This window comes from Abramis brama, assembly GCF_963993115.1.
Source record: "Abramis brama genome assembly, chromosome: 21".
NCBI classification, from domain to species: domain Eukaryota; kingdom Metazoa; phylum Chordata; class Actinopteri; order Cypriniformes; family Leuciscidae; genus Abramis; species Abramis brama.
The window spans coordinates 1605001-1632660 of NC_139983.1; the positions used below are offsets into that span (position 1 = coordinate 1605001).

The 27660-nt window shown below is 44.6% G+C and overlaps 1 protein-coding gene across 3 annotated transcripts in view; it reads left to right on the plus strand.

The window, feature by feature from the left end:
- meis2a (Meis homeobox 2a) overlaps positions 1–27660 on the plus strand; it is an 80800-nt gene that overhangs the window by 19176 nt on the left and 33964 nt on the right. For all 3 annotated transcript variants that reach the window (XM_084096610.1, XM_084096612.1, XM_084096611.1), the window contains exon 8: positions 16017–16162. In XM_084096610.1, the coding sequence (XP_083952736.1) occupies positions 16017–16162 (146 nt within the window). The remainder of the gene's footprint in view (positions 1–16016; positions 16163–27660) is intronic.

Genomic DNA, 27660 nt, shown 5'->3' on the forward strand with positions numbered 1-27660 from the left:
CAGAGAGAGTGGGACGGGACAGTGAGTGAGACAGTACATAGAGTGAGACAGGACAGAGAGAGAGACAGGACAGAGAGAGAGACAGGACAGAGAGTGAGACAGGACAAAGAGAGAGACAGGACAGAGAGAGTGAGACGGGACAGTGAGTGAGACAGGACAAAGAGAGAGACAGGACAGAGAGAGTGAGACGGGACAGTGAGAGAGACAGGACAGAGAGTGAGACAGGACAGAGAGAGAGACAGGACAGAGAGAGTGAGACGGGACAGTGAGAGAGACAGGACAGAGAGTGAGACAGGACAAAGAGAGAGACAGGACAGAGAGAGTGAGACGGGACAGTGAGAGAGACAGGACAGAGAGTGAGACAGGACAAAGAGAGAGACAGGACATAGAGTGAGACAGGACATAGAGTGAGACGGGACAGAGAGTGAGAGACAGGACAGAGAGAGTGAGACGGGACAGAGAGTGAGACGGGACAGATAGAGTGAGACAGGACAGAGAGAGTGAGACAGAGTGATACGGGACAGAGTGAGACTGGTCAGAGAGAGTGGGACAGAGAGTGAGACAGAGAGTGAGACGGGACAGAGAGTGAGACGGGACAGAGAGAGTGAGACAGGACAGAGAGAGTGAGACAGAGTGAGACAGGACAGATTGAGACTGGTCAGAGAGAGTGGGACAGAGAGTGAGACAGAGAGTGAGACGGGACAGAGAGTGAGACGGGACAGAGAGTGAGACGGGACAGAGAGAGTGAGACAGAGTGAGACAGGACAGATTGAGACTGGTCAGAGAGAGTGGGACAGAGAGTGAGACAGAGAGTGAGACGGGACAGAGAGTGAGACAGAGAGTGAGATATTTATATGTGATTAATTAGGACATTTAAGTAGCTTTTATAAACATGCATTATAAAAAAAACATTGCTGATGTGAATCTTGAGACAAAACAATGACACTTGACTGATATATCAGTGCAAGTTGCTTGCAGTTAAAACAGCTCAAACATACATCTCATGTACAATCATGTACAATCTCATACATTTTAGTCTGAGACTAGACTTAAGCCTTGCCTGTGGAACCAGGGGAGTAATGTAATAAAAAAAATCATCCAGGGCGCCACTAGACCCTTTTTACTGGGGCACGAGTAAAATATTACTGATAAATCAGTGTAGATTACCATATACTGACCTGAGAATCAACTCCTTCAGCTATCATGTAATGTGTGTGTTCTATCAGCGGTTTAGATTGCTCTCTATCGTTTGTCATTGACGATGCAGCTATTTAGTGCGTTTGTAGCTTTTGACCGACTGTATACTACAAGTAAAGACTATTTATATCCATTTATATCCAAAAAATTATTTTAAAAGTATCCAAATATGTGCCTGAGTACTGATGAAAGGCTAGAAACGTCATGCATTGAGCATCTGTTTATAATGAAGCAGAGGAGAGAGAGAAGAGAGTATTATTGATCATTCTGAAGTTATAAGTACCAGTGAGCTGTTCTCCTCACTGCAGTTATTGACTCTCTCTCACACTGGATCCAGTAACGCCTGGTCGATACGGGCTCACACACTTACGGTACGGCACAGAACTGCCTTGAAGTGATCCGGTCAAGCTCCGGCCCAAACCAAACACAGGAGAGGAGAGAGAGAGACAGGACAGAGAGAGTGGGACGGGACAGTGAGTGAGACAGTACATAGAGTGAGACAGGACAGAGAGAGAGACAGGACAGAGAGAGAGACAGGACAGAGAGTGAGACAGGACAAAGAGAGAGACAGGACAGAGAGAGTGAGACGGGACAGTGAGTGAGACAGGACAAAGAGAGAGACAGGACAGAGAGAGAGACAGGACAGAGAGAGAGACAGGACAGAGAGTGAGACAGGACAAAGAGAGAGACAGGACAGAGAGAGTGAGACGGGACAGTGAGTGAGACAGGACAGAGAGAGAGACAGGACAGAGAGAGTGAGACGGGACAGTGAGAGAGACAGGACAGAGAGTGAGACAGGACAAAGAGAGAGACAGGACAGAGAGAGTGAGACGGGACAGTGAGAGAGACAGGACAGAGAGTGAGACAGGACAGAGAGAGAGACAGGACATAGAGTGAGACAGGACAGAGAGAGAGACAGGACAGAGAGAGTGAGACGGGACAGTGAGAGAGACAGGACAGAGAGTGAGACAGGACAAAGAGAGAGACAGGACAGAGAGAGTGAGACGGGACAGTGAGAGAGACAGGACAGAGAGTGAGACAGGACAGAGAGAGAGACAGGACAGAGAGTGAGACAGGACAAAGAGAGAGACAGGACAGAGAGAGTGAGACGGGACAGTGAGTGAGACGGGACAGTGAGAGAGACAGGACAGAGAGTGAGACAGGACAGAGAGAGAGACAGGACAGAGAGTGAGACAGGGCAGAGGGTGAGACAGGACAGTGAGAGAGACAGGACAGAGAGAGTGAGACGGGACAGAGAGAGTGAGATAGGACATAGAGAGAGACAGGACAGAGAGAGTGAGACAGGAAAGAGAGTGAGACAGGACAGGGAGAGTGAGACTGGACAGAGAGAGTGAAACGGAACAGAGAGTGAGATGGGCCAGAGAAAGTGAGACATGACAGAGAGTGATACAGAGTGAGACAGAGAGTGAGACGGGACAAAGAGAGTGAAACGGAACAGAGAGTGAGGCGGGCCAGAGAGAGTGAGACAGGACAGAGAGTGAGGCGGGACAGATCGAGTGAGACGGGCCAGAGAGAGTGAGACAGGACAGAGAGTGAGACGGGCCAGAGAGAGTGAGACCAGAGAGTGAGACGGGACAGAGAGTGAGACGGGACAAATCGAGTGAGACAGGACAGAGAGTGAGACTGGACAGAGAGTGAGACGGGACAGATCGAGTGAGACAGGACAGAGAGTGAGACAGAGAGTGAGACAGGACAGAGAGTGAGACAGAGAGTGAGACAGGTCAAAGAGAGTGAAATGGAACAGAGAGTGAGACAGGCCAGAGAGAGTGAGACAGGACAGAGAGTGAGGCGGGACAGATCGAGTGAGACGGGCCAGAGAGAGTGAGACAGGACAGAGAGTGAGACGGGCCAGAGAGAGTGAGACCAGAGAGTGAGACGGGACAGAGAGTGAGACGGGACAAATCGAGTGAGACAGGACAGAGAGTGAGACTGGACAGAGAGTGAGACGGGACAGATCGAGTGAGACAGGACAGAGAGTGAGACAGAGAGTGAGACAGGACAGAGAGTGAGACGGGACAGATCGAGTGAGACAGGACAGAGAGTGAGACAGAGAGTGAGACAGGACAGAGAGTGAGACGGGACAGATCGAGTGAGACAGGACAGAGAGTGAGACAGAGAGTGAGACAGAGAGTGAGACAGGACAGAGAGTGAGATGGGACAGATCGAGTGTGACATGACAGAGAGTGAGACAGGTCAGAGAGTGAGACAGGTCAGATTGAACTGAGACAGTACAGAATAATATATGAGAGAAAGTAAGACAGGACAGCAGCTATGGGGGGGCAGAGATGGTTCTCTGGTGCAGTAATGCAGTTGTGAGTGAGAGACAGGACAGAGAGTGAGACAGGACAGAGAGAGAGAGTGAGGTTCTCTGGTGCAGTAATGCAGTCGTCCTGCAGAGCGCAGTGACCTTTCACCCCAGCCGGCAGAACAGACGCCTCATTTCTCACATTCTTGCAATTATGTTCACGCTTGAAGCGTTTGTTCACTCTCAACACCCGCAAGACAGGACAAGCGTGAGTTCCTAAAAGAACGTTTTTTTAGGCTGGAAAGGCTGTGTGAGAGAGAGACACACAGTAACATTTAAAACAAATTTGCAATGCATCAGTCTGATCTGTGCATCAGTCTTTTAGTAACAAAAACAACCAATATTTAAATATTAAAACTCTCAGATGAGTCATTACAGCACAGGGTTATTGGTAACCTAAACTAAAACTGGAACTATATAAAAAATACATAACTTCAAAATAAACATTAACTGAAATCATATAAAATATTAAAAATGGCAAAATTTCTCTTTTTTGTTTAAGTTCTATAACTAAGACTAAAATTACTAAAACTATATAGAAGTGTAAAAACTAATCAAATGACAAAAGCACAACAAACTTACTAAAACTAACTGAAATGAAAATATATAAAAATTAAATGAAGTCTACTAATAGTATATCAATAATACGTATATGACACTGATATATGTGTTAGACAACACTATAAATACTATATCTCGTATCACCGTTATACATGTCTAATCACTCAGCTCTATGGTAAAGCATTATAGACATAACAGTGTGGTTTTCTGTAAAGCTGCTCTGAAGTTATGTGTATTGTGAAAGTAAATTGGACTTGACTTAGTATCAGTTCAGTCTGTGTGAAATCACTGCTAACAGTCGACAGCAGCGTGTCTGTCCAGTGTTAATGAGTTAATGAAGCTGTCAGTCCATCATATATCTTTACATACATGAGTGTGTTCAGTGTCATCTGGTCAAACACACTCTTTCTGTTCAACATCAGTTCACCGGGCTGAAGCGGCCGAGAGATTTCATTTGACTGGCTGTAGTGTGCAGGAGTCCTCTGCCCTTTTACACAGCAATGTTTTTTTTTTTTTTGGGGGGGGGATAAAATATCAGTTGTGGCCCTCAGGCACCGAGACCTTCCACACACACACACACACACACATGCATTGAGTTGTTGTGGCAGGTCTGGACCAACTGTGATATCAGACTTTATTCTCTTCTCTAAAGTTAAAGTTTATGCCAGAAAGAGACGGAAAGACAAAAATGTAAAATATCAGGCTGACACAGACAGAACTGCACTAGGACCCTCACTGTGTTTCTTGCACATATTTGTGTGTGTTTATGCAATTGTGTTTAATGAGGTTTGCTGGCTCTCTAGATGAGCTCTTTCTAAACTCAGTACTGACCCACAACTAGACAGACAGGCTGATGGGAATCAGGCATTTAATTTAGGCAGATCTATGATTATTTGCAATAGAAATATTGATCAAATCTGTAATAGTTTCTGTGCTATATTCGCATGATATTGCTCATATAAATATCCAAGTATATGATACAGCTTTCATTCATCAGGTCAATTATATATTTATGGGGGGAAAAATCAGTTTGAAAGAGGAAAGTGAAATCTTTGTCATAGTATAGTTAAAGTTACCACATTCATTGCATGTGCTGCACTTTATTTGTACCATTTATGCTTTGACAATTCTTTTTAGAATTTGAAAGATAATAAAGATATTGTTTGATAAGTGAGATTGAAAGCCAATAAAAAAGTAGTGCTTGAAAAGTCCTTGAAAGTCCTGGAATTTTATTTATTTTATTTATCAGTATCTGTACGAACCCTGCATCTGTATCATCTGTGAGCAGCACAGGTCTGGTGACCATGAAGAGCAGTAAACCTCAGTGAGACGAATGAACTCAAGGGAATACCTTACATGCCTGCTCCATTCTAGCGGCTTGATTTGCACTGCGCTGGCCCTTTAACCGCTGCTGCGCTGAGTGTTTTTTGGGCTCTTGTTTTAGCATGCTGTGCCTGAGGGGGTCAGCCAAGAAGTCACCCTTAAGAGGTGATAATCCCATCACACTAGTTTTCCCCGGATGGCATGAGCGGTTCTGCTCTCAGGAGAGTCTGAGCCTTGTTTCTGTGCTGGTTAGGGGTTACTGAGGCCAGCGCTGTCGAAAGCAGGGCTTCTCAACCCGTGGGTCGTGACCCAAAAGTGAGTCTCAGGTCTGTTCTGATGGGACAGCAGGAACAAAACAATGATAGGCGAACATTAGAATACCACATTTTTGTTAATTCTCATTGTGGAGAAGCACTCCTGCGGGACACTCACAGCTAGACCCAACTGCTGGTTTTGTCAGTCAAGTCGAGTCACCTTTATTTATATAGCGCTTTTTACAATACAGATTGTTCCAAAGCAGCTTTACAGAGATAAATAATGCAACAAAGTTTGTTTCCAGAAGAAAATAGTGTCACAGTCCATCTTAAGTAAGTTCAGTGATGTTTAATTTTTGTTGTAAAAAAGTTATTAATTTAGTTTATATATATATCCGCTCTGGAGAAAACCGTGATGTCATCGTCCAGCTCAGTTCAGTTCTCATATTATGGTGTCAATGCAGGCAGATCAATAATATTGTTGAATATTAAATTATATGTCCCCAACTAAGCAAGCCAAAAGCCAATGGTGAAAAAAAACAAAACTCCATCAGTGACAGAATGGAGAAAAAAGCCTTGTGAGAAACCAGTCTCAGTCGCTCAGTTCTCCTCTGGCCAATGAACCAACAGTGTGTGATTATGATTCAGGCAGCAGTACAGGTCAGAAGTCAGATTGGATCAGAACATTCAGAATATATTGTCTATTGAAGGTGTGCTTATTTCTACGTTAACCTCATCTCCTGCAGTATCCGTCCCCGTTCGTCAGACGGGTCTTTACTCCCTAATCCCTCCCGCCTCCTCCCTCCCGCCTCCTCCCTCCAAACTCCCAGAATGCTCGGGAAGGGCTAGCGTTTGGCGGTGTGGTCTCTCACAGCGCCGATGCCCTACAGGTATCTCTCGAATGAGTGGGCAGATGAGAAAGAGATGCTGCCTTCCCAAGCAACGCTAACGTATTTATGCAAATCTTTTTGGGCATTATTGCAGATAAGCTCATTTTATAGTCTGATTTCCGCTCCCTCGTGTGGCATAATGAGTCGTCAAGCATGGGGGAGCGTGTCGGGGATGAGCACCAGTCCATCGGTCCGTCTGTCCATGTGCCGAGCGCACCATCCTGACGTTCAGTTTGAGGAGATTGGGATGGAGGGGTTTGAGACGGCGGTTAGTGCTATTAGCTCTTGTTATTGGAGGCAGCCGTCTAATAATTTCTAATTACCCTAAGGAGGTATTAGGAGTGTTAGTCAGCAAGGATAATTTCTTATTTGCACGCCTAGAGCGGTGAGCTCTCTAGAAGAACGGAGGCTAATGTGCAACAAAACAAATCAACGTGCCACGCAGGGCTGCGGGCTTCAGGGAGGAGGCCGAGATAACGCTCATTATGCATCATGATAATTCATTTAGAATGTTATCAATTTCAGAATGGAGGCTTGTACTCACGCACACATAAGCCATTAAAAAAGCATGAGGAAAAGAGGCTGCTGTCAAACTCTGCCTCCTGGTCTGTTCAGGTAGCTCCAATTACACACTTCCCATGTTTAAAGGCTGTTGAATGTTAAATGCTGCCTCTTCTCTTCATTTCCTCTGATCTTGAAATGTATTTCATAGTGAAACACGAAATAAAATGTAAGACAGGACTAAGAATTGAGTGGGTGTTTCATACCAGAGTTTGCAGCCAATTGTTGAGGACTGTAACTGACCTAGGTGATCATTTCAGAGGCACGTTTTGGTGAAAGAGGATGACGACAGATAGGCTTTTTCTTTGTGCACTGATGAATTGTTCACAACAATACCAGGAGCATGCATTAAGGTACTAGAGCTAATTTGACTTTCTCGCTCCTGAGACGCATGCTCCCATGGGGTTTGTTCTCGGTTCCATTTGGTTTTAATTGTGGCAGCACAGCAATACTCATCTTTATCCTCATGAACTTATTCCTACCCGCTGTTTCCTTCTTTTTCTTCTTGAAAGCATCTTTCCCCGTCCCCTCAGCCTAGAATGACTTAATCTCTTTAAACAATTGGAGGAAGTTTAAGGAGAGACCGTTTGAAATGAAATACCAAACAATGGCATCTCGCGATAGCAACCGATTTTCCACATTCGACATCCTCCAGTGGAAAAGCTTTAGTAGTCATGAGGGAAAACGCAAGAGTAGACAAAGCACAAAACCAAACAAGACAAAAAAACATGTTGTGTTTAGCGGTGTTGCGGGGTCAGGCCTGCATTGTGTGTTTCTCGCTGGGCCGTGGTCCTCAGACAACAGACTGTCTGCGGGAGACATCTGCGAATCCGACCTGCCGACCCTCAGAAGCGCTCTGAAGTGAGGGAATGCTGCCTTTAGCCCTCACACGGCCCGCAGGACAAACTCCAGCGCTATTAAGAAACAGAGAGAGAGACAGAACAAGAGGGAGACAGGCAGAGCCGGCCGAAGCGCGTCAGATCGGTTTTGTTTCTTCCTCAAAGGCCTTGCGGTCTGCGTTCCTCCTCAGATGCCCATGAGATCGTTTTCCTTCTTTATGAGTAAAGAGCATCTCGGTGCTGGAGAGGTTACGCTGGCCTGATGAGGAGCCACTGTTCACAGCACCTGCTGTTGGGTGGGCCGGCGTCCAAGCGCATCGTTGTGCGCTAAATGAGACACGTTCCCCCCGCTTTCCGGAGGCTAGAGCGACCTTTGGCTGGAGATCTTTGCTGTCTTGTCTCGGTTCGTCTCGTTCTCCGTCGGGCCACTTACGCCTCGCTGGGGTCGCTGGGTCAAAGCGCAGTCCGCTTCCACTGAATTCGCCTCTTTCCTCGATGCGTGCAACACGTGCTTTACAGTGAAGAGAGAAGCTGTTGTTTCTCTCCCTTTCTCGCTGCCTTTGATTTTCCTGATGGTTGAAGTCGTTGCCTCCGCTCAGGAGCTTTAGGGGAACGGCTGCATCTGCTGTTGAGGTTTTACAGGAAGAGAAAATTGAAAAATCAATAAAAAGCCAAAAAAGAGTGAGACAGAAAAAAATACACAGAGGGCGAAAAGCAAAGCAGATAACAGCTTTGAAGAAGCAGACAGACATAAGGCTGCTCTTAGATTTGAGACGTGTTTTTGGACTAATTCAGGGGCAAAGGACGATGAATTTATTTTCAAAATTTAGTATAGACACCACATTCGTACTCCACACCTTTGTCAGGCAGCCATTTTCCAAAATGTCTTTGTTTTATGAAGACCAATAGAGCACTCAAGCAATGTGAGACAACGACTTATAGAAACTCCACGGATGCCAGAGTGGCTGTAATCTGAACCTTCTGCTGGGAAACATTAGTTAGGAATGAGCATCTTCCTGTATGGTTTCAATGCAGAGCTGTTGAGTCCATTGAATGATAATAAACTAGGTGAGTTCAGCCACTTTTTGCCGTCAAGAAGAATTTCACCTGAATTTACCCTATTCAAATGGAATAGGTTTCTGAGTTTCCCTAAAACACAAGAGACAGTCAATAGAAAACTCATCACCGACTGATTTACATAACTCTCTCCCTCTCTCCGTTAATGCAGTTCTGCTCATTATTTTTACATTTGTGGAAGAGTGCTTGAACACAGGCAATGTCTGTGGGAAGGACAGCGGGCCGCGGTTATTGACTTGTAAAGGAGCGGGTAGAAGTGTCTGGATAAGACGCGAGCTTCTCCCGTTCTTGTAAAGCAGTATCTGATTTCTCTGCTAGTTGGGTCCCCAGAGGGGCCGCTGGGCTGATGGGAGCTCACAGCTGCTGCAGAGAAGAACAAGTGAACACGTGAACTCTGGAGGTGTTCCCTACATGGTGAACTACGTTCAGAGGATGCTCGTGCTGATCCATTTGCTTACCGCATCTGAATATGGGCAGGTTTTCAATCACAATCCAGTCACTTGGATGTATTAGTGGTGATTGAGGAGAGATCCCCTGATATGATTGTAAAGCGATTTGGGTGTACAGTCGTACATATAAAAGCGCTATATAAATGCCTCATTCATTCATTCATTGAGTTGCCACGTGTATCAATAGATGGCAATACCCAGCCCTGGACAGCGCTACAGCGCCAACAGAACGCTGACTAATTTATGAGTGCAAACTGCACGTGTGCATGCGAGAGAGAGAATCAGAGGAAGTTTTCATTGACTCTGCAATGAGGTAGCCGAGGCCCATGGGGGGGGCTCTTCACAGTTTGAACTTCATCAGGGGTTGCGCTTAATCAATACACTATCGGAAAAAGAATTAATTACCAAAGCAGAATAAAACAGCTGCATTTTAAACGGAGGCTTCATCAATGGTTTAATCTCCTGCTTTCAGCTCAGGTGCCCTGAGGAATCGCTCTGACCGCGTGTAATGAGGAACTCAGGGACTTTACGCCCCACACAACCCTTTCCCTCTCTCTCTCTCTTTCACACACACACACAGACACACATCGGCCTTCCTAAACTGTATCTTCATCTGTGCAGAACCCCTCCACTCCGCCACATTCCCTTCCCACCAAATTCCAGTCTTCCCAGGGACGAGGAAGGGTATTAATGTGGAAATCTCTGCTGTAGGGCCGCTGGAAAGAGGCACACATTCCTAAAGTGAAAGGGACTGAACTGTCGCCCGTCCACGGCCCGCCCCGTCACCCACACCCCCGCCCCACTCTTGAGCACTCCTCCAAACTGCATTTCAAGTAGGGTTGAGAAGGGGTTATGGGTGATGAATTGGGTTTTTAGTGAGCTCATTAGGAAGCCAAACAGAGTCAGAACGCAGCGGAACAGAGTGGGGCCGCGGCGCAGCAATCAGTTCTGCTTGCTTTGTTCTGTGCCTCCAGGACATTTGTGAGCGAAAGTTCAGGGCAGACGGCTGATGAGAGAGGCCTGCCGAACAGAGCCCCTGATCTGATGGTTGACTTGTTGGTGTAGAAGCTTTAATTCGTCGGCTTCTTCGTGTCTCGTGTCCGCGGTGTGCCCTCGTAAGCCCGGCGTCTGATGCCCGGCTCTGGTAGCATAACGTGTGTAATAACTCCAAGGTGTCTGTCGAGTCTGTGTTTGTCTGAAGGGCAATTGAGGGTGGAGAATCTCCATAAATACGGGTTTTGTGTGCTGATGTGTAGAATCGGACCCTGTGCCTTCAGAGCAGGACTTTGATGAGCAGGCCAGAGCGTGTTAAGGGTTTTCTGTTAGAACGGTGTCGTGTAAGCGCCCCTAAATTAAAAACTAATGATCTTTGCAATGGAAGTGAATCAATCAAAACTAACTTTAGCTGGACAATAACTTTATTCTAGAGCTGCTGTAAAGCCTAAAGAATCTCTGTTAATTTAATTTCCTATTATCACTGTAAAGCTGCTTTGAAATAATCTATATTGTTAAAAGCGCTGTATAAATGAAGGTGACTTGACTTGACTTGACTTGACTCCCTCTCTGGAGATTAAGTCTATTCCAGCACAGCTTTGTCTTTCTCTCTGCTCGTGTTCACGGGCCATAGAAATCCTGTTTTGGTGAAAATTGATGTAATTTGCTGTAGTAATTATCTTAGTAATTAACTCTCTAATGACTGCGGTGTGAAAGTGTGCGCAGTCATTATTTGCTCTCCATTGTAATACAAGCTTCAAAGTGTGATGATACTGACTGGAGAGAGGGAGAATAGACTTGGATGCACCTCAATAACCTCTGGGGCCAATTATTGTAATTTGATTTGGACGACAAGCTGCAGGAAGAGCGTGGGGTCGGTGGGCCGTGCCGCGTGTGTTTAGGGGTGTGTGAAATCTCTAGACTTTCAGTCTCTTCACAACAAACCTGCTTTTTTTCCTTCCTCAAAAGGAAGATCTCATTGTTTCTGGACTGCATATGCTCCCTCACACACTCGCCAATATCAATCCTGCTCGCAGCAACAGTAAACGCACCGGTCTTTCCGCCCTGCATCCGTACATGTTTTTGCATTAGTGTTGAATCAGTTGTCCTTACAGCACAGGTTCGCATGCAGCTTCCTTTAAACCGTCTCTCGGGATGTTGTTTCCCTGTGATTGTCTTTCACACGGGCCAGAAGCTCAGAGATGCAGGAAACACTTAATGTCTCATAAACTCATCAGAGTGATTAGCAGACTAATGAAGAGACGAGACGAGGGGCGGCGGGAACGCAGCGCTACGATCAGGCGCGGCCCCTCCAAGGCCCTGTTTATGATGTAATGAGATAATTGCCGTTACAGGTAGCAGGTTAATTACACGTGTAATTACTCAAGCGCTTCATACTGGCTCTTCTGAAACACTATTGGCATTTGATTATCAACCTTTATTTCATATCCTTTTATTTTCTCCTGTCGTTCGCGAGGTCGGTTTGTTCATGCTAAAAGTTTTTTTATTTTTTATTCCTGTGATGCCTCTCGTTCCACACGTCACCGCATTTTAATATTCGGTAACACTTTATTTTGATGGTCCCTTTTGAACATTCTGTTGATTATAAGTAACTTTGCAACTACATGTCTACTAACTGTCATTAGAGTATTAGTAGAGTATTAGTAGAGTATCAGTAGAGTATTAGTAGAGTATTTAGTAGAGTATCAGTAGAGTATCAGTAGAGTATTAGTAGAGTATTAGTAGAGTATCAGTAGAGTATTAGTAGACTCTGCTTAATATCTGCTAACTCTTTATTGTGATGCTCCTCAAACAGACATTCTACTGACTATAAGTATATTTGCAACTACATGTCAACTTATTCTATCCCTAACCCTACCAGTATACTAATACTCTACTAATACTCTACTAATACTCTAATGATACTCTACTAATACTCTACTGATACTCTACTGATACTCTAATGAGAGCTAGTAGACATGAAGGTGTAATGTTATTTATAGTCAACAGAATGTGTTAAAGGGACCATCAAAATAAAGTAAAACCTAATTTTCTCAGCACTGGATTTGGAGATTCTGAAATCTGCGGCACTCCTGGGATGACACCGACATGATTGTGTGTGTGTGTGTGTGTGTGTGTTATTAAGCTGCTTCCTCATACAGACGTCTAATTAAAGCGGTTTATTCCACTTCATTTACAAGCAAAAGAGAAGCTTTAGTTCTTCAGTGCAAACAACCGCACATTACATGAGCAGGAAAACAACACGGCGAGAATGACTGTGAGAGCGCAGCTGTCCAGGACGAGAGTGTTTGTGCAGATGTGTGTGTGTGTGTAGGTTATTCAGCTCTAAATGAACTGCTGCTTGTGTATGATGTGTTTTTTTTAGTCTATTATACTAGTCTATTAGTTCTGCTTCTAGTCTGCTACTAGTCTCAAACAATTCTGCAAACGCGAGTGGAGTCATTAACACAAGTAAACACTGACCCACTGACTACTTTTCTGGATGAGAGGACTAGTGAAAGCGAGTAGTGGCATTAGGCGCAGGGTTCAGGGCTGACGCTCTCCGCGCTGACCTCTGTGTTTGTGGGTGAGCGCAGCGGTGTGGATCACTGCTCTCCAACACGAGCTCTGAGAGGAGCAGGAACGGTCCTGTGGACGCCGTCTCAGTAATTAGAGTCTTTAAGCTCAGACTCTGACGGCACTGCCTCCACCTTCATGCCCCATTAGCCTGAAACAAATGTCCGAGCCAAACAATTCTGTGACTGCACCTCTCCTCAAGACAAAGATTCAGCCTACTTGATTTGGCTTTTTACTCTTTCCTCGTTGCAGTTGTTACAATTACATGTTATATAATCACACAGCTTCTTATCATCCGCACAGCTTCAGTCTGCTTCTGAACTCTCGACGCTAACGCTGTTCTGCTTTAATGTCTACACTGCAAAAAAAGGTCACCTCTAATTGTTGCATTAAACAGCTATTTCTACCCGAGTTTATCCATGAACATTTGTTTCGGTGGTATAAGTTAATGTAATTATGTTTATTCAGCGATTATTACATAATGTTTTTGATTTAAATAAAACCAGTTCATTTAGAGGTCTAATTCATTTATTTTTTTACTGTAATTTAACCAGATGTGCTGTGTAAATTTCTGTTGTGATAACTCATATAAGACACTTGAGGTGACGTTATAGAGAGTACAGGGTGTTTGACTGTCCCATCATCCAGCTCTAAACTGCTCAAAGTGACTGTACGGTGTTTTTGACATCGGGCTGCTTTGAAACAAATGTGTCTATTGTGAAAGAAACTATACAAATTAAAATTGACTTCACTATGTAACACAACCTCAAGTTGCTTTCATCAAAGAGTTACCGTATTATAAAAGACGCATATATTCATGAAATGATTTAACATCACTAGAACACTGGATTGACCAATCAGAAGGCAGGAACACAGGGTAATATTACAGCTGTTTTTTACAGTTCTCTACTTTATACGGGTCAGTGGGGGCCGAGTTTAATGTGGATAAACACTGTCTCTCTCTACAGACTCAAATGCACATGCACACAGTGGACATGTTTGAGCCAGATAGAGGCCGATATGGAGCGAGAGAGAAAGAGAGAGAGAGAGAAAGGGGGCATGTTTTTCCTACTCCAAGGGCACTGCTTTTCCAAAAGTGCCTGGGGCGAGACTGCAGCACCTCGTCTCCCGGAGGCCTTTGGGCGTCTCCTAATAGCCACCCCCCCCTCATCTGCCCCCGTCTCAGAGGTGCATGATGGGATACTTCCCCTTCCCCCTCTCCTCTTCTCCTCGTGTCGTCCTCATGTTTTGTGCTGGAGTTCACATCCGCACAGGTTCAAATGGCAGAGTTGCCAGGGAACAGTCAGAGGCCATTAGCGTTTGGGACGATTCGCCCTGCGGCGCTGCAGCGCTAACCAGCGAGCGGCGGGGCCATGTAGATTAGCAGCTTCACATGTAATGAGCAAGTTTACCCTTTCTTTTCTTCTTTTCTTTTCTTTTTTCTTTTCTTTTCTTTCCTTTTCTTTTTTTTTCTTTTCTTTTCCTTTCTTTTCTTTTCTTTTCTTATCTTTTCTTTTCTTTTCTTTTTTCTCTGTCTCTCCCTCTGTGTCAGTCTCTGTTTCACTGCACTAATCCTGTCGAATCATTTTTTTGATTATTTCCACTTCTTTGACTCACTGTCATGTGTGTGTGCATATTTCCACTAGTGATAGAGTTATCGTTTTTTGGCTGATTTGTGGGTAGATTATTGGTATCAGCTAAAAACAGAACCCAACACACCCCGTTATCCTCTCTCAGAGGATAAAGTAAATGTTGTGTAAAATGAGCCTTTTAGCAATTTTGTGTACATTTCATTCTCTGTCATTAAATTGCATGATGTGTTTGATTTATTCTGATCTAGATCTGTTGAAAACACACTGATCTCCAGACGTTTAATTTGTGTACATATAGATTTGGTTATCAGCGAGTGTCTGTGTGTGTCTGGTTTCAGGGGCCGTAGGGTAATGAAGCGAGTCGTCGGTCTATAAACACACACGGGTCACTCTGGCCACCGCGAGCACTAGGCTATCGTGTTGCAGTGAAAATGGAAACGTCAATAAAATTAATCTGGCCACCTTTTGGCCTGGACGGCTCGCTGTGGTCCACTCATAACACACCACAACAAGACAGGTTTACACTCCTCCTCCAGATGTCATTGGAGCAGATGAACAAACTGTGTTTGTCAAGTGACAGCTACGCCATTGCTTTTCTGAACGTGCAGTTTGACGGAAGTGTGTGTTACGAAGCGCTACACCTGTGAGGTCACTTCAGCATCATCAGCACGTATCCACGCGGCGAGGGCAAAGAAACGGCACTTGAGAGAAAAATAATAGATTAAAACAGAGAGGGAAAGGCTTTCAACTGTCCTTGTATTCTTCATGTATTTTGCATTTCATTACGCCACCCATCGGATCTGTTCTCTTTGCTCCTTTTTAAAGTGATTATTTGAAATATTAATGCGTGATTATTGCTTATATAGGTGCGTGTGATTGATGCCTCCCCAAAAACAGAGCGACGTGCAAGTGTAAATTTGTATAATATTGCGGCCTAGTGCAGGAGTTTTTCAGATACATAATTTAGATGCCCTGAAGGAAGGCTTTCAAGGCATTTTCGCCCAAGGCCAAGAAAAAATAACTGACTTTTTAAAGTAAATCATTTTTGCTAATGCACAATTAATGGCAGAGGAGAAAGAAAGTAAGTCTGGGAAGTAGGTTATGCAGAGATCCGACCTGCCCTCACACATGGACATGAGCGAAGGAGTGTCAGTCGTGCTCGGGATATGCAAATGAGGTGCAGGAAGGGGAGGGGCCGCAATATTGTGCATGTGTGTTTATCGCGTTGTAACTTTTGCATAATTTTTTTTTATGTTGCTGTTCTTCTTGCTTTGATGTGAGGGCATCTCTGTATTTTAGGGTTTATGTAAGTTTGTATAATGTCACTGTGTGTAAGATTGTGTACCACTTTTCTAAAATGCTCTCCCTTGCGTCCAGGAGATGGTTTAGACAACAGCGTGGCCTCACCCGGCACGGGCGACGATGACGATCCAGACAAGGACAAAAAGCGACAGAAAAAACGAGGCATCTTCCCTAAGGTCGCCACCAACATCATGCGGGCATGGCTCTTCCAGCATCTCACAGTAAGTGCCTGTCTTTCCATGAGCTCTTTCTGTATCTATGATTGGGAAAACATTGAGATCGCACACTAGTACTCTTAATTGAAACTCTTACAAATCAGAATCAATGCACAGCTATCAACATTCATGCTACAGTTAGATCCGGCCGCTTTTGAAACGCTTGTCTGCGTTGTGTTACTCGGCGACATGCACCGCTTGATCCTGATCCTGAGCAGTTTTTATTTGAAAAGCAGAACTAAACAAATTATTTAGCCATTTTGTGAGTGTAATGGCATTTTGATGTTTGTAGTCAATAATTATATCCATTAAAACTCATCTTTGATCACCAAAATTACATATTTAAAGTTTTTTTTCCTTGAAAAAAGTCTTCATGCCTTATTGAATGTAACTCGACACCCTTGCCTCATTTAGTATGCGCGGTTCTATGAATATGCAAATGAGCCCCGTCTCCACTCACTCACTCAGCTCAGAGATCCACTGGTTGACGATCACACGTTGATCTGATTGGTTACAAGGTAGTTTGTGACGTCAGAAACACCAGCGATTTCAAAGCGTGTTTTTGAGACTGTCTTTGGTTCACTGCAGTTTTAAGGAGGAAATACTCAGCAATGGTGTCGACTTATGAATTTACACATGCTTTGTCTTAAAGCATATTAAAAACACCACATAGACTACATTAAAAGACGGTTTTCCACCACAGGGGGACTTTAAGTTCAGTTTCAGAATATCAGCAGTTTCACATTCGCATATTTACTGCTTCCTCATTTATACAACTGTAGTGACTGACCACTCTGTTGTTTTAATCAGTTCCTCCCGAAGAACGTTTTTAGGGTTCAGTGTAAGTCTAGTTGTTGTGGCACTAGGAGAGAGCGCTGTGTGTGTTGGTTTAGAGAGGTGGCATGCGGGGTCGTGTTCCCTCGGCCTCTCTGATGTCACGACATCATCCGCGGCTCAGGATATATCGATCGGGACGGGAAGGGTCGGGTTTCTGAGGGATGAGCATGTGAACTGAGAACGGCCATGCGTTTGTAGGACTGTGTCTGTGAGGGACTGCCGTAAGAGTCTGGCTTTGGACCCGGTGATCTAACTCAAGCCAGAATAATGACGGCTAATTAAAAGGGCTGTAAAGCCATTAGAAACATTAGAGGGATAATCAGAGGCGCTGAACTCTGCCATGCGCTTATAACTCTCATACTCATCAGAACAACTATTTGATGGACAAAGACACTTCACTTTTCTCTCCATTATTCTTGCGCTCTTTTCATTTGTCGTCCCTTTCGCACTCTCAGAGCCTCTTGTGTGTAAAGCAGTGAAGAGAGAGCCACCTACCTCGCCGCTTTTACCCACAAACGCCTCTCGCTTCTTTCACTCGGCTCCATATCACGCAGGAATTTCACACTGTTTTCAAAGATCATTAGGCGTCTTTACTGGCAGCTCAGGAGATCCCCATTCACGACGTTCACTCCCGTTTCCTTTAGAATTGTTTTAAAATGCGCTGAAAACCTAAGGAGAAGTTTTCATTAATGGAAATACAGAAGTTTCCATCATCCTTTTAGATGTTTCTCTCATTTCAGAGTCTTTTATGTGTGCGAGTAATAATTCATCCTTTTTTAACGCACCTTTCTATTTTTTTCTGACCAAAAAGGCTTAATTGAATTATCCCAAAGTACCAACCGCTGCCCCCCGCGCAATCCTTTACAGCGCACGGCCGTGCCACACACTAACACATCAGGCCTTTTATTTTAATTTGTTAAGCAAATGTATTTTCCAGTTCAGGATGCATTGGTGTGCGGGTGAATTCATGGGGACTTTGGCCCTGAATGGCCCGTAGCGGCAGCTCTCCATTCAACCATTCATTCAAGGGTGCAAAAGAAAAGCAGCGAGGTTGTATTTTCTCAACCGCGGGGCCAAAGCGGAGCTGCTCTTCCATGAGCGGTGGGGGTCCCTTTACATATGTTCTCAACATTGAGCCATTGTCACTTATTCTGAGGGGCTCAAAAGGACGTAACCCCTTCCCTCCCCCCGTTTCCATCCCCCGCGCCTACAAAACAAGGCTCCAGCTAACAGTTACAATTGTGGGCTAAAATCGATGGCCTCCACTCCCAAGGAACGCTTTCCCTCTCTGACGTCTGAGCCCACCCTTACATGGGTGAAGCCTCTCTGAGCCAGCGGGTCATTTGGGGCCAACAGCCAAATCCCAAAGCGGTGCGAAGGATAAACCCACAAGAGATGCATGTAGTGCACATTCGCCACCTGACTGAACTGGAGAGTTTGGGTCAGAATGCACTGCCGGTGAAGCCCGAGAGATGCGCTCTTGCTCCTGGAGCTCTCTGGATCTCTTCCAGTGCCATTAGCGGGTAGGAAATCCCAGATGGCTGCTGTAAGCTTTCCCATACGGCACAGAGCTTATGTTATCGGAAAGATAAACTCCTCTTTGGGGTGTATTGCTCTATTAGACTTCATATTTAATGAACGAGAGAGAAGAGCGTTCCACTAGGCTCACAGTAGGGCAGTGGTGAAGTGTAGTCATCGCTGCAGGGTCACCCAACAGTTTAATGGATACAAACTTTGAATCCTCTCAATTAGTCCGTTGGCGCCCTTACTGTGTCTCCTGCTAAGAAGAGGGTCAGCCTGCAATGAAAACAGGAAGCACTCAGATACAAAGATATCACTCCAGGCCTGTGCTGTCCTTTCACTTCGGTAAGCCTACAAAAAGCAGTGAAAATAAATAGGGTCGTTCGAGCTGGGCGGCCTGAAATGAGGCTCAACCAATGGCATGAGGATTTGGGAAATAGTGAATATTTATTGGACAATAATGTAGGGCAGGACTTTAATTGTTTTTGTATCCATTGGATTTGATTGGGTCGTGAAAAGTTAGTTGTGATGTTATTGGCTTAGTTTATTTTGGTAACACTTTACAATGAGGTTCATTAGTTAACATTAGATAATGTATTTACTAACATGAACTAACAATGAGCAATACATTTGTTACAGTATTTATTCATCTTTGTTAATGTTAGTTAATAAAAATACAGCTGTTCATTGTTAGTTCATGTTAACTAAGGTAGTTAACTAATGTTAACTCATGAACCTTATTGTAAAGTGTTACCATTATTTTTTCCCTAAATAACAGGCTTTCAACTAAAAAAAGTCAATTAAATGGTGGATAAAGTTAGTATATGTTGCAGAAAAAATATGAAAAGTTTTCTTCAGAATAACATGCACTCATTAAATGTAAGGGCATTTAGTAAAGATGGTTGATTTTGAGTTCATTTTGACTTAGTGAATTAGTCAGAAACAGGCAGCTGATGATTTCTGATCTTTTGCTTTTGATTCACAAGTTACAAACCTCATCAAATGACTGTGCAAACAAATAAACAGGATTAGCCAGGGGTCAGGCTGTCCCACAGTAAAGCAAACAGACTCGTTCCTCAGGCTTGACTCAATTAAACGTTTGGGCTGATCAGTTCTGACTGTCTGCATGTCTGATTCACATCACTGTTCATTTCCACTGCAGCACATCTGACAATTGTTTTAAACAATGGACATCTACATATAAACACAAAATGTACACTTAAAAAAAATAAAAATAAATTCAGACAAGCTCTCTCTCTCTCTCTCTCTCTCTCTCTCTCTCTCTCTCTCTCTCTCTCTCTCTCTCTCTCTCTCTCTCTCTCACTCTCTCTCTCTCTCTCTCTCTCTCTCACACTCTCACTCTCTCTCTCTCTCTCTCTCTCTCACTCTCTCTCTCTCTCTCTCTCACACTCTCACTCTCTCTCACACACACACACACATAAAATGTGGTCGGTAGGTTCTCTTCACCCCTGCTGTATGAGTTTTCTCAGGAAAGGTTTCCTCCCTCACTGTTTGCTGTAATGCAGGGCATTCTTAAAGCAGCAGTTTCATTTAAGGCCCAGCGAGGTTGTTTAGTGACGCTCCGGGGGGTTGCAAAGGGGCAACACTAATCTATCATGGGCGTGTTTGCCATCCATCACCAGTGCAGCCTATATAACAGTTCAGTTCTCTGTGTGTGTGTGAGAGTGTGTGAGTGTGTGTGTAAGGAAGCCTGAAGACCAGAAACATACTTACACTAATGTGTGCTTTTGCACCCCTTGTGGCAATGCTGAGAATGGAAACAGTGTTGGTAAAGCTGTGTTTTGGACAGTGACCCTACAGTGGGGACACACTCTATCTGCTGTCTGCCCATTTGTTCGGTTGATTCAGACCTGTTGTAAATCTAGAAAATCAAGTATGTCACTGCAAACTGCACGCTGCTGCAGTCAGCTGACCAGTTGTCCATGTCGAGTGACTCTTTCATTCTCGCAGGTTGTGGAATTACGTTAGACCCACATCAACCTTCATCTCCTGTACGCAAGTACTTGGAAATAGTTGCTGTGTGTGTGTGTGTGTGTGTGTGTGTGTGTGTGTATGCTTTCAGTGTTTGACAGATCTTGGATAACAGTGCCTGAGAAAAAGCTTCTGCGTCAACTAGCATTTGCCATCAAGTTGTTCAGCATCAATATTAGCTTTACTTCTTAAATACAAATTTTGTTTTCAGATCACTGCATCCTTGTTTAAACTATTGCAGCTGCATTATGCTTTGATATGTCTCTGTGCATTAACATTTGCAACCTGAAGGCAATTGTTAGTGTGTTCCTCTTTCTTGATCTTGTCTTTGAGCATCATGCTGTATGTTGTGTAAGACTGAACTTATAGCATGTTTTATCATGGATTGATGCTTTCTAGAGATGAATGAGTCTCTGAAATCTTTGTCAGTTGAGGGATGACCTTGCAGACACTTGGAATGCTCCAACATACCCAGACTGAGTCAGTATTAATAAAGACAGCTTGGACAGGCTGGAACACGCTGTTCCATGCATGTGTGTGTGTGTGGAGGGGAATGCTTTTGCTCTGACCTGAAGATACACATAAACAGTAAGGAGAACAAGAACTGTAGTTTAGTAACTCTAGATCTTACTGGACAGATCTAACTGACCTCCACACAGACCAACCCACTCGTGTCTGCCCAGAACACCAGGCAGGCTAACGGCACAGGGAAGGGCAGTTTCGAGCACTTTTTGGTTTTCGGCTCAGAGGTTTTGTGTTTTCCCCCCAGTGGACTTTTTGATAGACTGACTTCAGTATTAAATTCAGTAAGGTCAGAAACAGAAACATACACACGAGCGAAGGTGCCAGTGCCTTCCCAGAAGATTGCAAGAATGTGATCCAGATTTGTTATTATTCAGGTAGCTGCTATAAAACGTGAGGAAGTTTCACTAACTTGCTCAGCATGATTCTGTTTATACTGTTGACCTAAAAGATGAAACTGGTCATAGATGTGATTAGAAGGCATAGAGAACTCTAATGCCTTTTATAGCAACCCTTGTGGTAAAGCTATAAGTAATAAACTGTGAAATCAATGTGTGCACTCATATACTTGCTTACATTGTGTCTCAGGGTAAAAAGAGGGAGGAACTAGGGGTGTGGTCGAAGAAACAACTCAGACATAGAAGCTGAAAACTAAGAGAGGATGGCCGTGTGTGTGTGTGTGTGTGTGTTTGGAGCAAAAATCAAAACCAGACTGTGCTTCTCTGTTTAGTTTGTCAGGGGACTGGCGCTCCTCTGAATCCCAGAGCTCTATTTCTGCTCTGTGATCTTCCCGCCCTTTCTCTGCTGCTGTTTTTATTCTGTTTTGTTTTTCCAGCACTTCTCCTCACAAGCCTCCCTCTGAGCTCTGTCTGCACCTCCTTTATGCTATTTCATAATGACGACCGAGCGCTGTGACTGCACAATATCATTTCATATCTTGAATGGTGCATCAAAGGCAACAAACAAAACACACCAATTTGCTGTGGTTTCTGTTCAGCCTCCCAAGATGCTGGCAAACTGAAGCTTTCCGTCGACTGTTCCGCCACACTGTGGTGCCAGTATCTGATGCTCACTGTTCAGGCTCATAAGGGAGGTTTTCATGATGACTAAAACCTGTGAGCAGTATAAAAAATATTCACAAAAAGCCAAAGAAAAAAGGCAGATATAAATAAAAGAAAATCTACTAAAGACACATATCCTAATCAAACTGGAGCGTTTTGGCTCCAGATGTGAATGCATGTGAATATTGATCAGATCGCTGTAGTTGTAATGTCCCCGGGGCATGACAAACCCTGCTCAAATCTACAGCGATTTAGATAAAGAGAATTGGCAAGACACAACGGATTTCAGCAAGCATAACCTCCTCCTTCTTTCTCCTCCTCCTCTCCCCCTTCAACCAGGGAGCAGAATAAAAGGAGGGAAAACCTGTAATTACACACACTCTTCTGAATCTCCCTTAATGTTCATTATTTAAAACCGGCGGCAATTACAAGTTCAAAGGGGCTTAGAGGGCCAGCAACCTGCATAATCGCCAGCAAATGAAGTATAGCGTGTTCACGGCAGCGGAGCCGCTGCTGGGGGGGGGTGGGGGGGGGGTGAATCATACATTTCCATACGGGCACAAATCTCTGCCACCTTAAGGCTCCAGCGTGCACTATCCCTGCCTCGCAATCCTCTTAGCCACGGCTTTTTGTCTTTCTTTACCCACCAGCTACCCTCCGACATGTAAAGCATATCAAACTTTACCCTGGCTTATGTTGTACATTCACAGTTATTTGTCCTTATGTTTATGGCTGCCAGGCCGCCCACCCTCTCCTCCAGATTACTCTGCTCTGTTTCTCTCTCCTCCTCTCCTTTCCTCCCATTTGACGTCACATGCATGTGATGCGGGCGCAGGAGTGAGCGCGTCCCCACAGGTGTATCTCAGTTACCTTAGGAGACAGTCACAGCAGCCAATTCTGTCCACAGGTGGCTCTTTGCTCATCAAGAAGAAGGCTCGTGAGCCCAGCGGTTAGCTCTGGTTTCAGAGCCGCCCCAACCGGCGGTCATTGTATACATCCTCCTCTACATCTACACCTCCACACAAGAGGCTCTCTTTCTCTCTCTGTGCCATGTTTATCTTCTTCCTCTGTCCTGGTTCAGTGCTGCAGGTCACCTTTCTTTCTGTACGGCTTTCGTGTGCCTCCCCCCGGTCAGTTGTGCTGCTGTTTGCATTAGGGATCTTTGATAAAATCTCCATAGGGATTTGCTCTAGTGCTCACACCATTTCCTGCCTGCTGCTTTCATTGTTTGTCTCGTTCGCATGGGGGAACGTACAACTCCCACCTGAATACAATAAAACGTTGACGCTCTTTGGCGTGGCAAACAGCAGACAGTTCATTTTTCATTCAGCAAAATCTCCTCAAAAGGAAGCGAAGACTGGCTGTTTCATTAAGTGGCCCATCCAGGCAGACACGTGCACCACAGCAGAGCCCATGTTTACCCAAGCAAGTGTGCATATTAGAACGGAATCCATGGAGAGATTAATGGGCTACTGCCTCTGTACCATTGATTATCTAAACGCCATTTTTCCCTCTTCCTGCACACGTATTAAAAAGTAATGAAGCCTACGGAGGAAAGGAAGGCAAGACTTCACGCGTCATTTTAAGTTATCTGGACTCTAACAGTGAGGAATCTCTAAGGCACATTTTGAGCAGAATTAAGTAAACAAATGTGGAGTATGCTTTTGAAACAAGCTGTGGCGACTAGAAAAATGTGCTTAAGCAAAGACGAGCCCGTGACACATGGAGGAGACTCTGCAGATGTTAGCAATTCCCCAACCTTACAACAAGGCTGCAATTACAATGGATTTGGTAACCAATGACAGTAATGGAAATGTGGAAGAACATCAGAAACACCCAGGATTAGAACGATCTACAAAGCCAGTTCAATAGTATGTTATAGGTCCCTGAACAAGTGGCTCTAGGCGGCTGTCCATCGTATGCCTTCTATTTGCAAAGCATGGACATTTCCACTAGCACCGTCTCCATGCATCTCCATTCTGTTCTCCTCTGTCAAGGCCCTGCTGAAAGGGTGGGGGTGGCCTCTTTCAGGGAAATAACTTCCTGAGACATTACGTGAATCAGCAGACAGCCTTATGGCCCAGACCTTCCCAAGAGTCTAAACGCTGGAGTTAAAGGTGAGGAACCACATTGAAAACCTGATGGGAAACAGTTTTTCCTGCCCTGCAGAGCTTTATTTTGAATGCTCTTGGCTTCATTTGGTTTTAGTATGTGGTAATGACTTCTGCACTAGATCTTCCTCTACAGAGCCCAACCCTCAATGTCATAGCCATTACTGAAGCACTTTTACCATTACAGAGGCATGCCGTTCGATTCCCGTCAGTCAAAGTTGACTGTACTGCGCTCAACTCTGCACTGGATCATGAATTATTGTGCAGCGGTGGGGCGAGGGATTGAGGAAGGGAAAAAAGGGAAGAGTAGAATTAATGGCTGAGAAAATACACAAACACACAATGGAAAGAACACAACAACAGCTGTCTTCTCTGCAAAGTGATTGGAGAGGAGCGGGGCTTGGGTTACATTCCTGAGATGGGGATGGCTGGTGTTGGTTTCAGAGGTGGGGGCAGGTGGTGGGGGTGGAGACAACTCAACAAGTTGTTGAAAAGAACACAGACGCTTGTCATCAGCCTCCAGAGCAGGGAGCCATCTGAGTGCATTTTAGTCACAGAGGTTAATGACCTCCCTTTGCTCTTCCGTCCTGCTGGAGTCCAGTGCACCAGCAGCACTCTGCTGTGTTTGAGCTCACAGTTCTTCCTTGTGGCCTGGATCAGCCCAAAAAGCTGTAAGTGGATCCTGACAATCCCTTTTTATCTCTCCCTCTAGGGCAGCGCGTAAACTTTCAGAGTAACGATGGTGTTTGGATTACTGTAGCTCCCTTTGATGCCTCGGTATGCACCATGCAAAGTGCAGAAAGAATAAAGACTGAGACAGAACTGATATGTACTTTTTTTATTTGCCAGTTTTGTGGACGCTTTCTTATCCAAAGTGACCTAAAGTACATTTACTACAAGGACCGTCCACCCATACCAGTGTGGGGTCAAGTGATAGGGAAACTCAATCCTGTCATGAATCGCTCCTTTTGGGGTTTGAACAACCCTGCAGTTATTGCACAAGTTGTTAATCTGTTCTGATAGATACAAGGTTGAAATTCTCACCAACCTTTTAGGTTTCAAACTTCTTTTTATCCTGTGCAGTTGCATATGTTAGGAAACCTTTAGAAAAATAATAAAAAGAATAAAGCCAGCTAGATTTCTTATTTTGTGCTGCCTGTTGACCCCATCCACTAATAAACGGTAAGCTGAGCAAGCTGTTGGTCATCCTCTCATGGGATTGTTGGGTAGCTGCCAGTTTCCTGCTTGCTTTGTCAGTGGATAAAGTCAGTAACAAACGAGAAGCCTACAGCCAAGCCGGTCAGTCAGGTCAGAGGTCAGCAGACCTCAGGGCAGGATTGTGCAGAGGAGCACTATGGGGAGAGCACAGGCGGCTGGAATGCACTGAAAAGGGGCCCTTTGCTCCGTTCCTCAGCTCTACTGCTTTTAGAGCCATTAAATCTCTTCATACATCCCTTAGTCTTGAGCATCAAAAGTGGAGAGTCCCCAGGGCTCATAGCAATCCACTGCCTGAGTTTGTAGTACTGACGCCCTGTGTAAGGGAGAGTATTTACGGGTATGAATTGAGGTTGCTTTGGCTCCGTCAGTTGTCTCCAAGGTTTCTGCGATCACGACTGCGAGAGATCTTTGGCTAAGTCAGGGTTTTCTGTCCTGCTTCGGTTGACTTGATCATTTTAGCTAGGCTGAGTTTACTGAAAATCTTCATGGCGGCCTCTTTATGCTGATACATTGTTTAGTCCTTTTGGAGAGCCAGCTAAATGGGCGCCATGCTTGACTTCTACATTTTTAGCATCATTAACCTACAGGAAATTGCCCCTGCAGCTGTTTGCCGGCTGCTTGGTTGCTCCACATTCCCAGCTAATGGCTAAACATCGAGATTTCCTCTACTGTGAGTTTTGACTGTAAAGCAGATTTGACAACTTGGATTTGATGGTGTAACAGATGAAACATAACATTATAGGTTTAGAACTCTGGATTGTTTGTTTGGGACTACTAGTAAAAGATGCTATCATGCCATTAATTGCTGTTCCCAAACCAAGCCACAGAGACAGCGTGTGTAAATAACCCTTCCTGTCATTAAGAATGCTTACTAAGCTAAATGAAATGTGCTTTGTATATCTTAGATTAGCCTGTTCTATTGCCTTGTCCTTCGGTCTCAAATGCCAGTACAAAAGGAGTCTTACAATAATGTGTGCTGCCAAGACCTGCTTGCATAAAAGGGGTTGGCTGGAATATTGAGGGGCTGGTGAACTACTTTGTTGCCCGCAAGCAGAACGACCCTGTTGTTCTTTGGTTGCCCAGTGGCCTTTTTGCCAACATTTCTGTTCTCCAGCCCAGTCCATGTACCCCACAAGCAATAAACATCCCTTTCTCTCTCTCACGCAGGCAAAATATATTAAAGAATAGCGTAAGTAAGTTTTGCCCTTTGGGATGGTGGGGGCAAGACAGCAGTAAGCCATAAGTTGTAGCACAGTGGCCCAATGAACGTGACCCGTAAGGTCTCGGCTCCGTTGCTCACGGGTGCCATCTAGACTAATCAAGTCATTACAGACTGGTGAAGGCAGCGACAAGAGAGAACTCTTGCTCTGTGCTCCCTTAGAATGTTGGATGAGTAGTGCATTGTTGCCTCAATCTTATTAGGCCAGATATCTTTTTTTTTTTTCTTCTTTTTTTTTTTGTGAATTTGTTCTGAGGCCAGCAGGTTGTTTGCCTCATTTCACAGGCTTTCATTGTACAGTGTGAACTCAGGTCATGTTTATCTACTTGATTTGCCAATTTGCCTCTGAGCATGAGTGGTCACATGACTTTATGACAGCAGTAGTGTCAACTGACAAGACTGTACTGCTTTCAACTCCCATTCACTTTCCCTTCCACTTTTTCCAGCCTGAAATGAATCTGTTTGAAAACCGCTGTTAAGACATCACAGGGAATACGCCTCAATCTCCTGCATGCAGTCAAAAATAGCTAGTTGATGACAGAACCTGCTGCAAAAATTAAGTTAAACTCGTGCCCCAGAAGTGTTTGACTAATCAGGTGGAAAGAGAAATTCTAGGGCTGTTGTGGTGAGAATTTAATTTGGTCAAATGTACACCCTAAAGCCAGAGGGTTAAGAGGATGAGAGGAGATTCAGTCTATCTTCTGTTCCCCTTTCCCTACGCAAGGACATGGAGATCAGGTTCCTCCCCTTGAAAGAGCCGACTGGCTGCGTCTGTAAGAGAAGCCATGAACCTGATCTGATGATTAACTAGCCTCATCACTATGGCTGTGGGCCACATCCAGACACACACACATAGAAGAGGGTTTTTTGTGTCCAAGTCACAAGGACTACGCAAACCCCCACTGCCCTTATTCGTGAGATTTGCCAAGTCAAGCATCACTATTACTGCTACTGCTAGTCAGTGTTAGTGATTTCAACAAACACTAAGTAGTGAACTTCATCGCATATCCATTTGTGCTACAG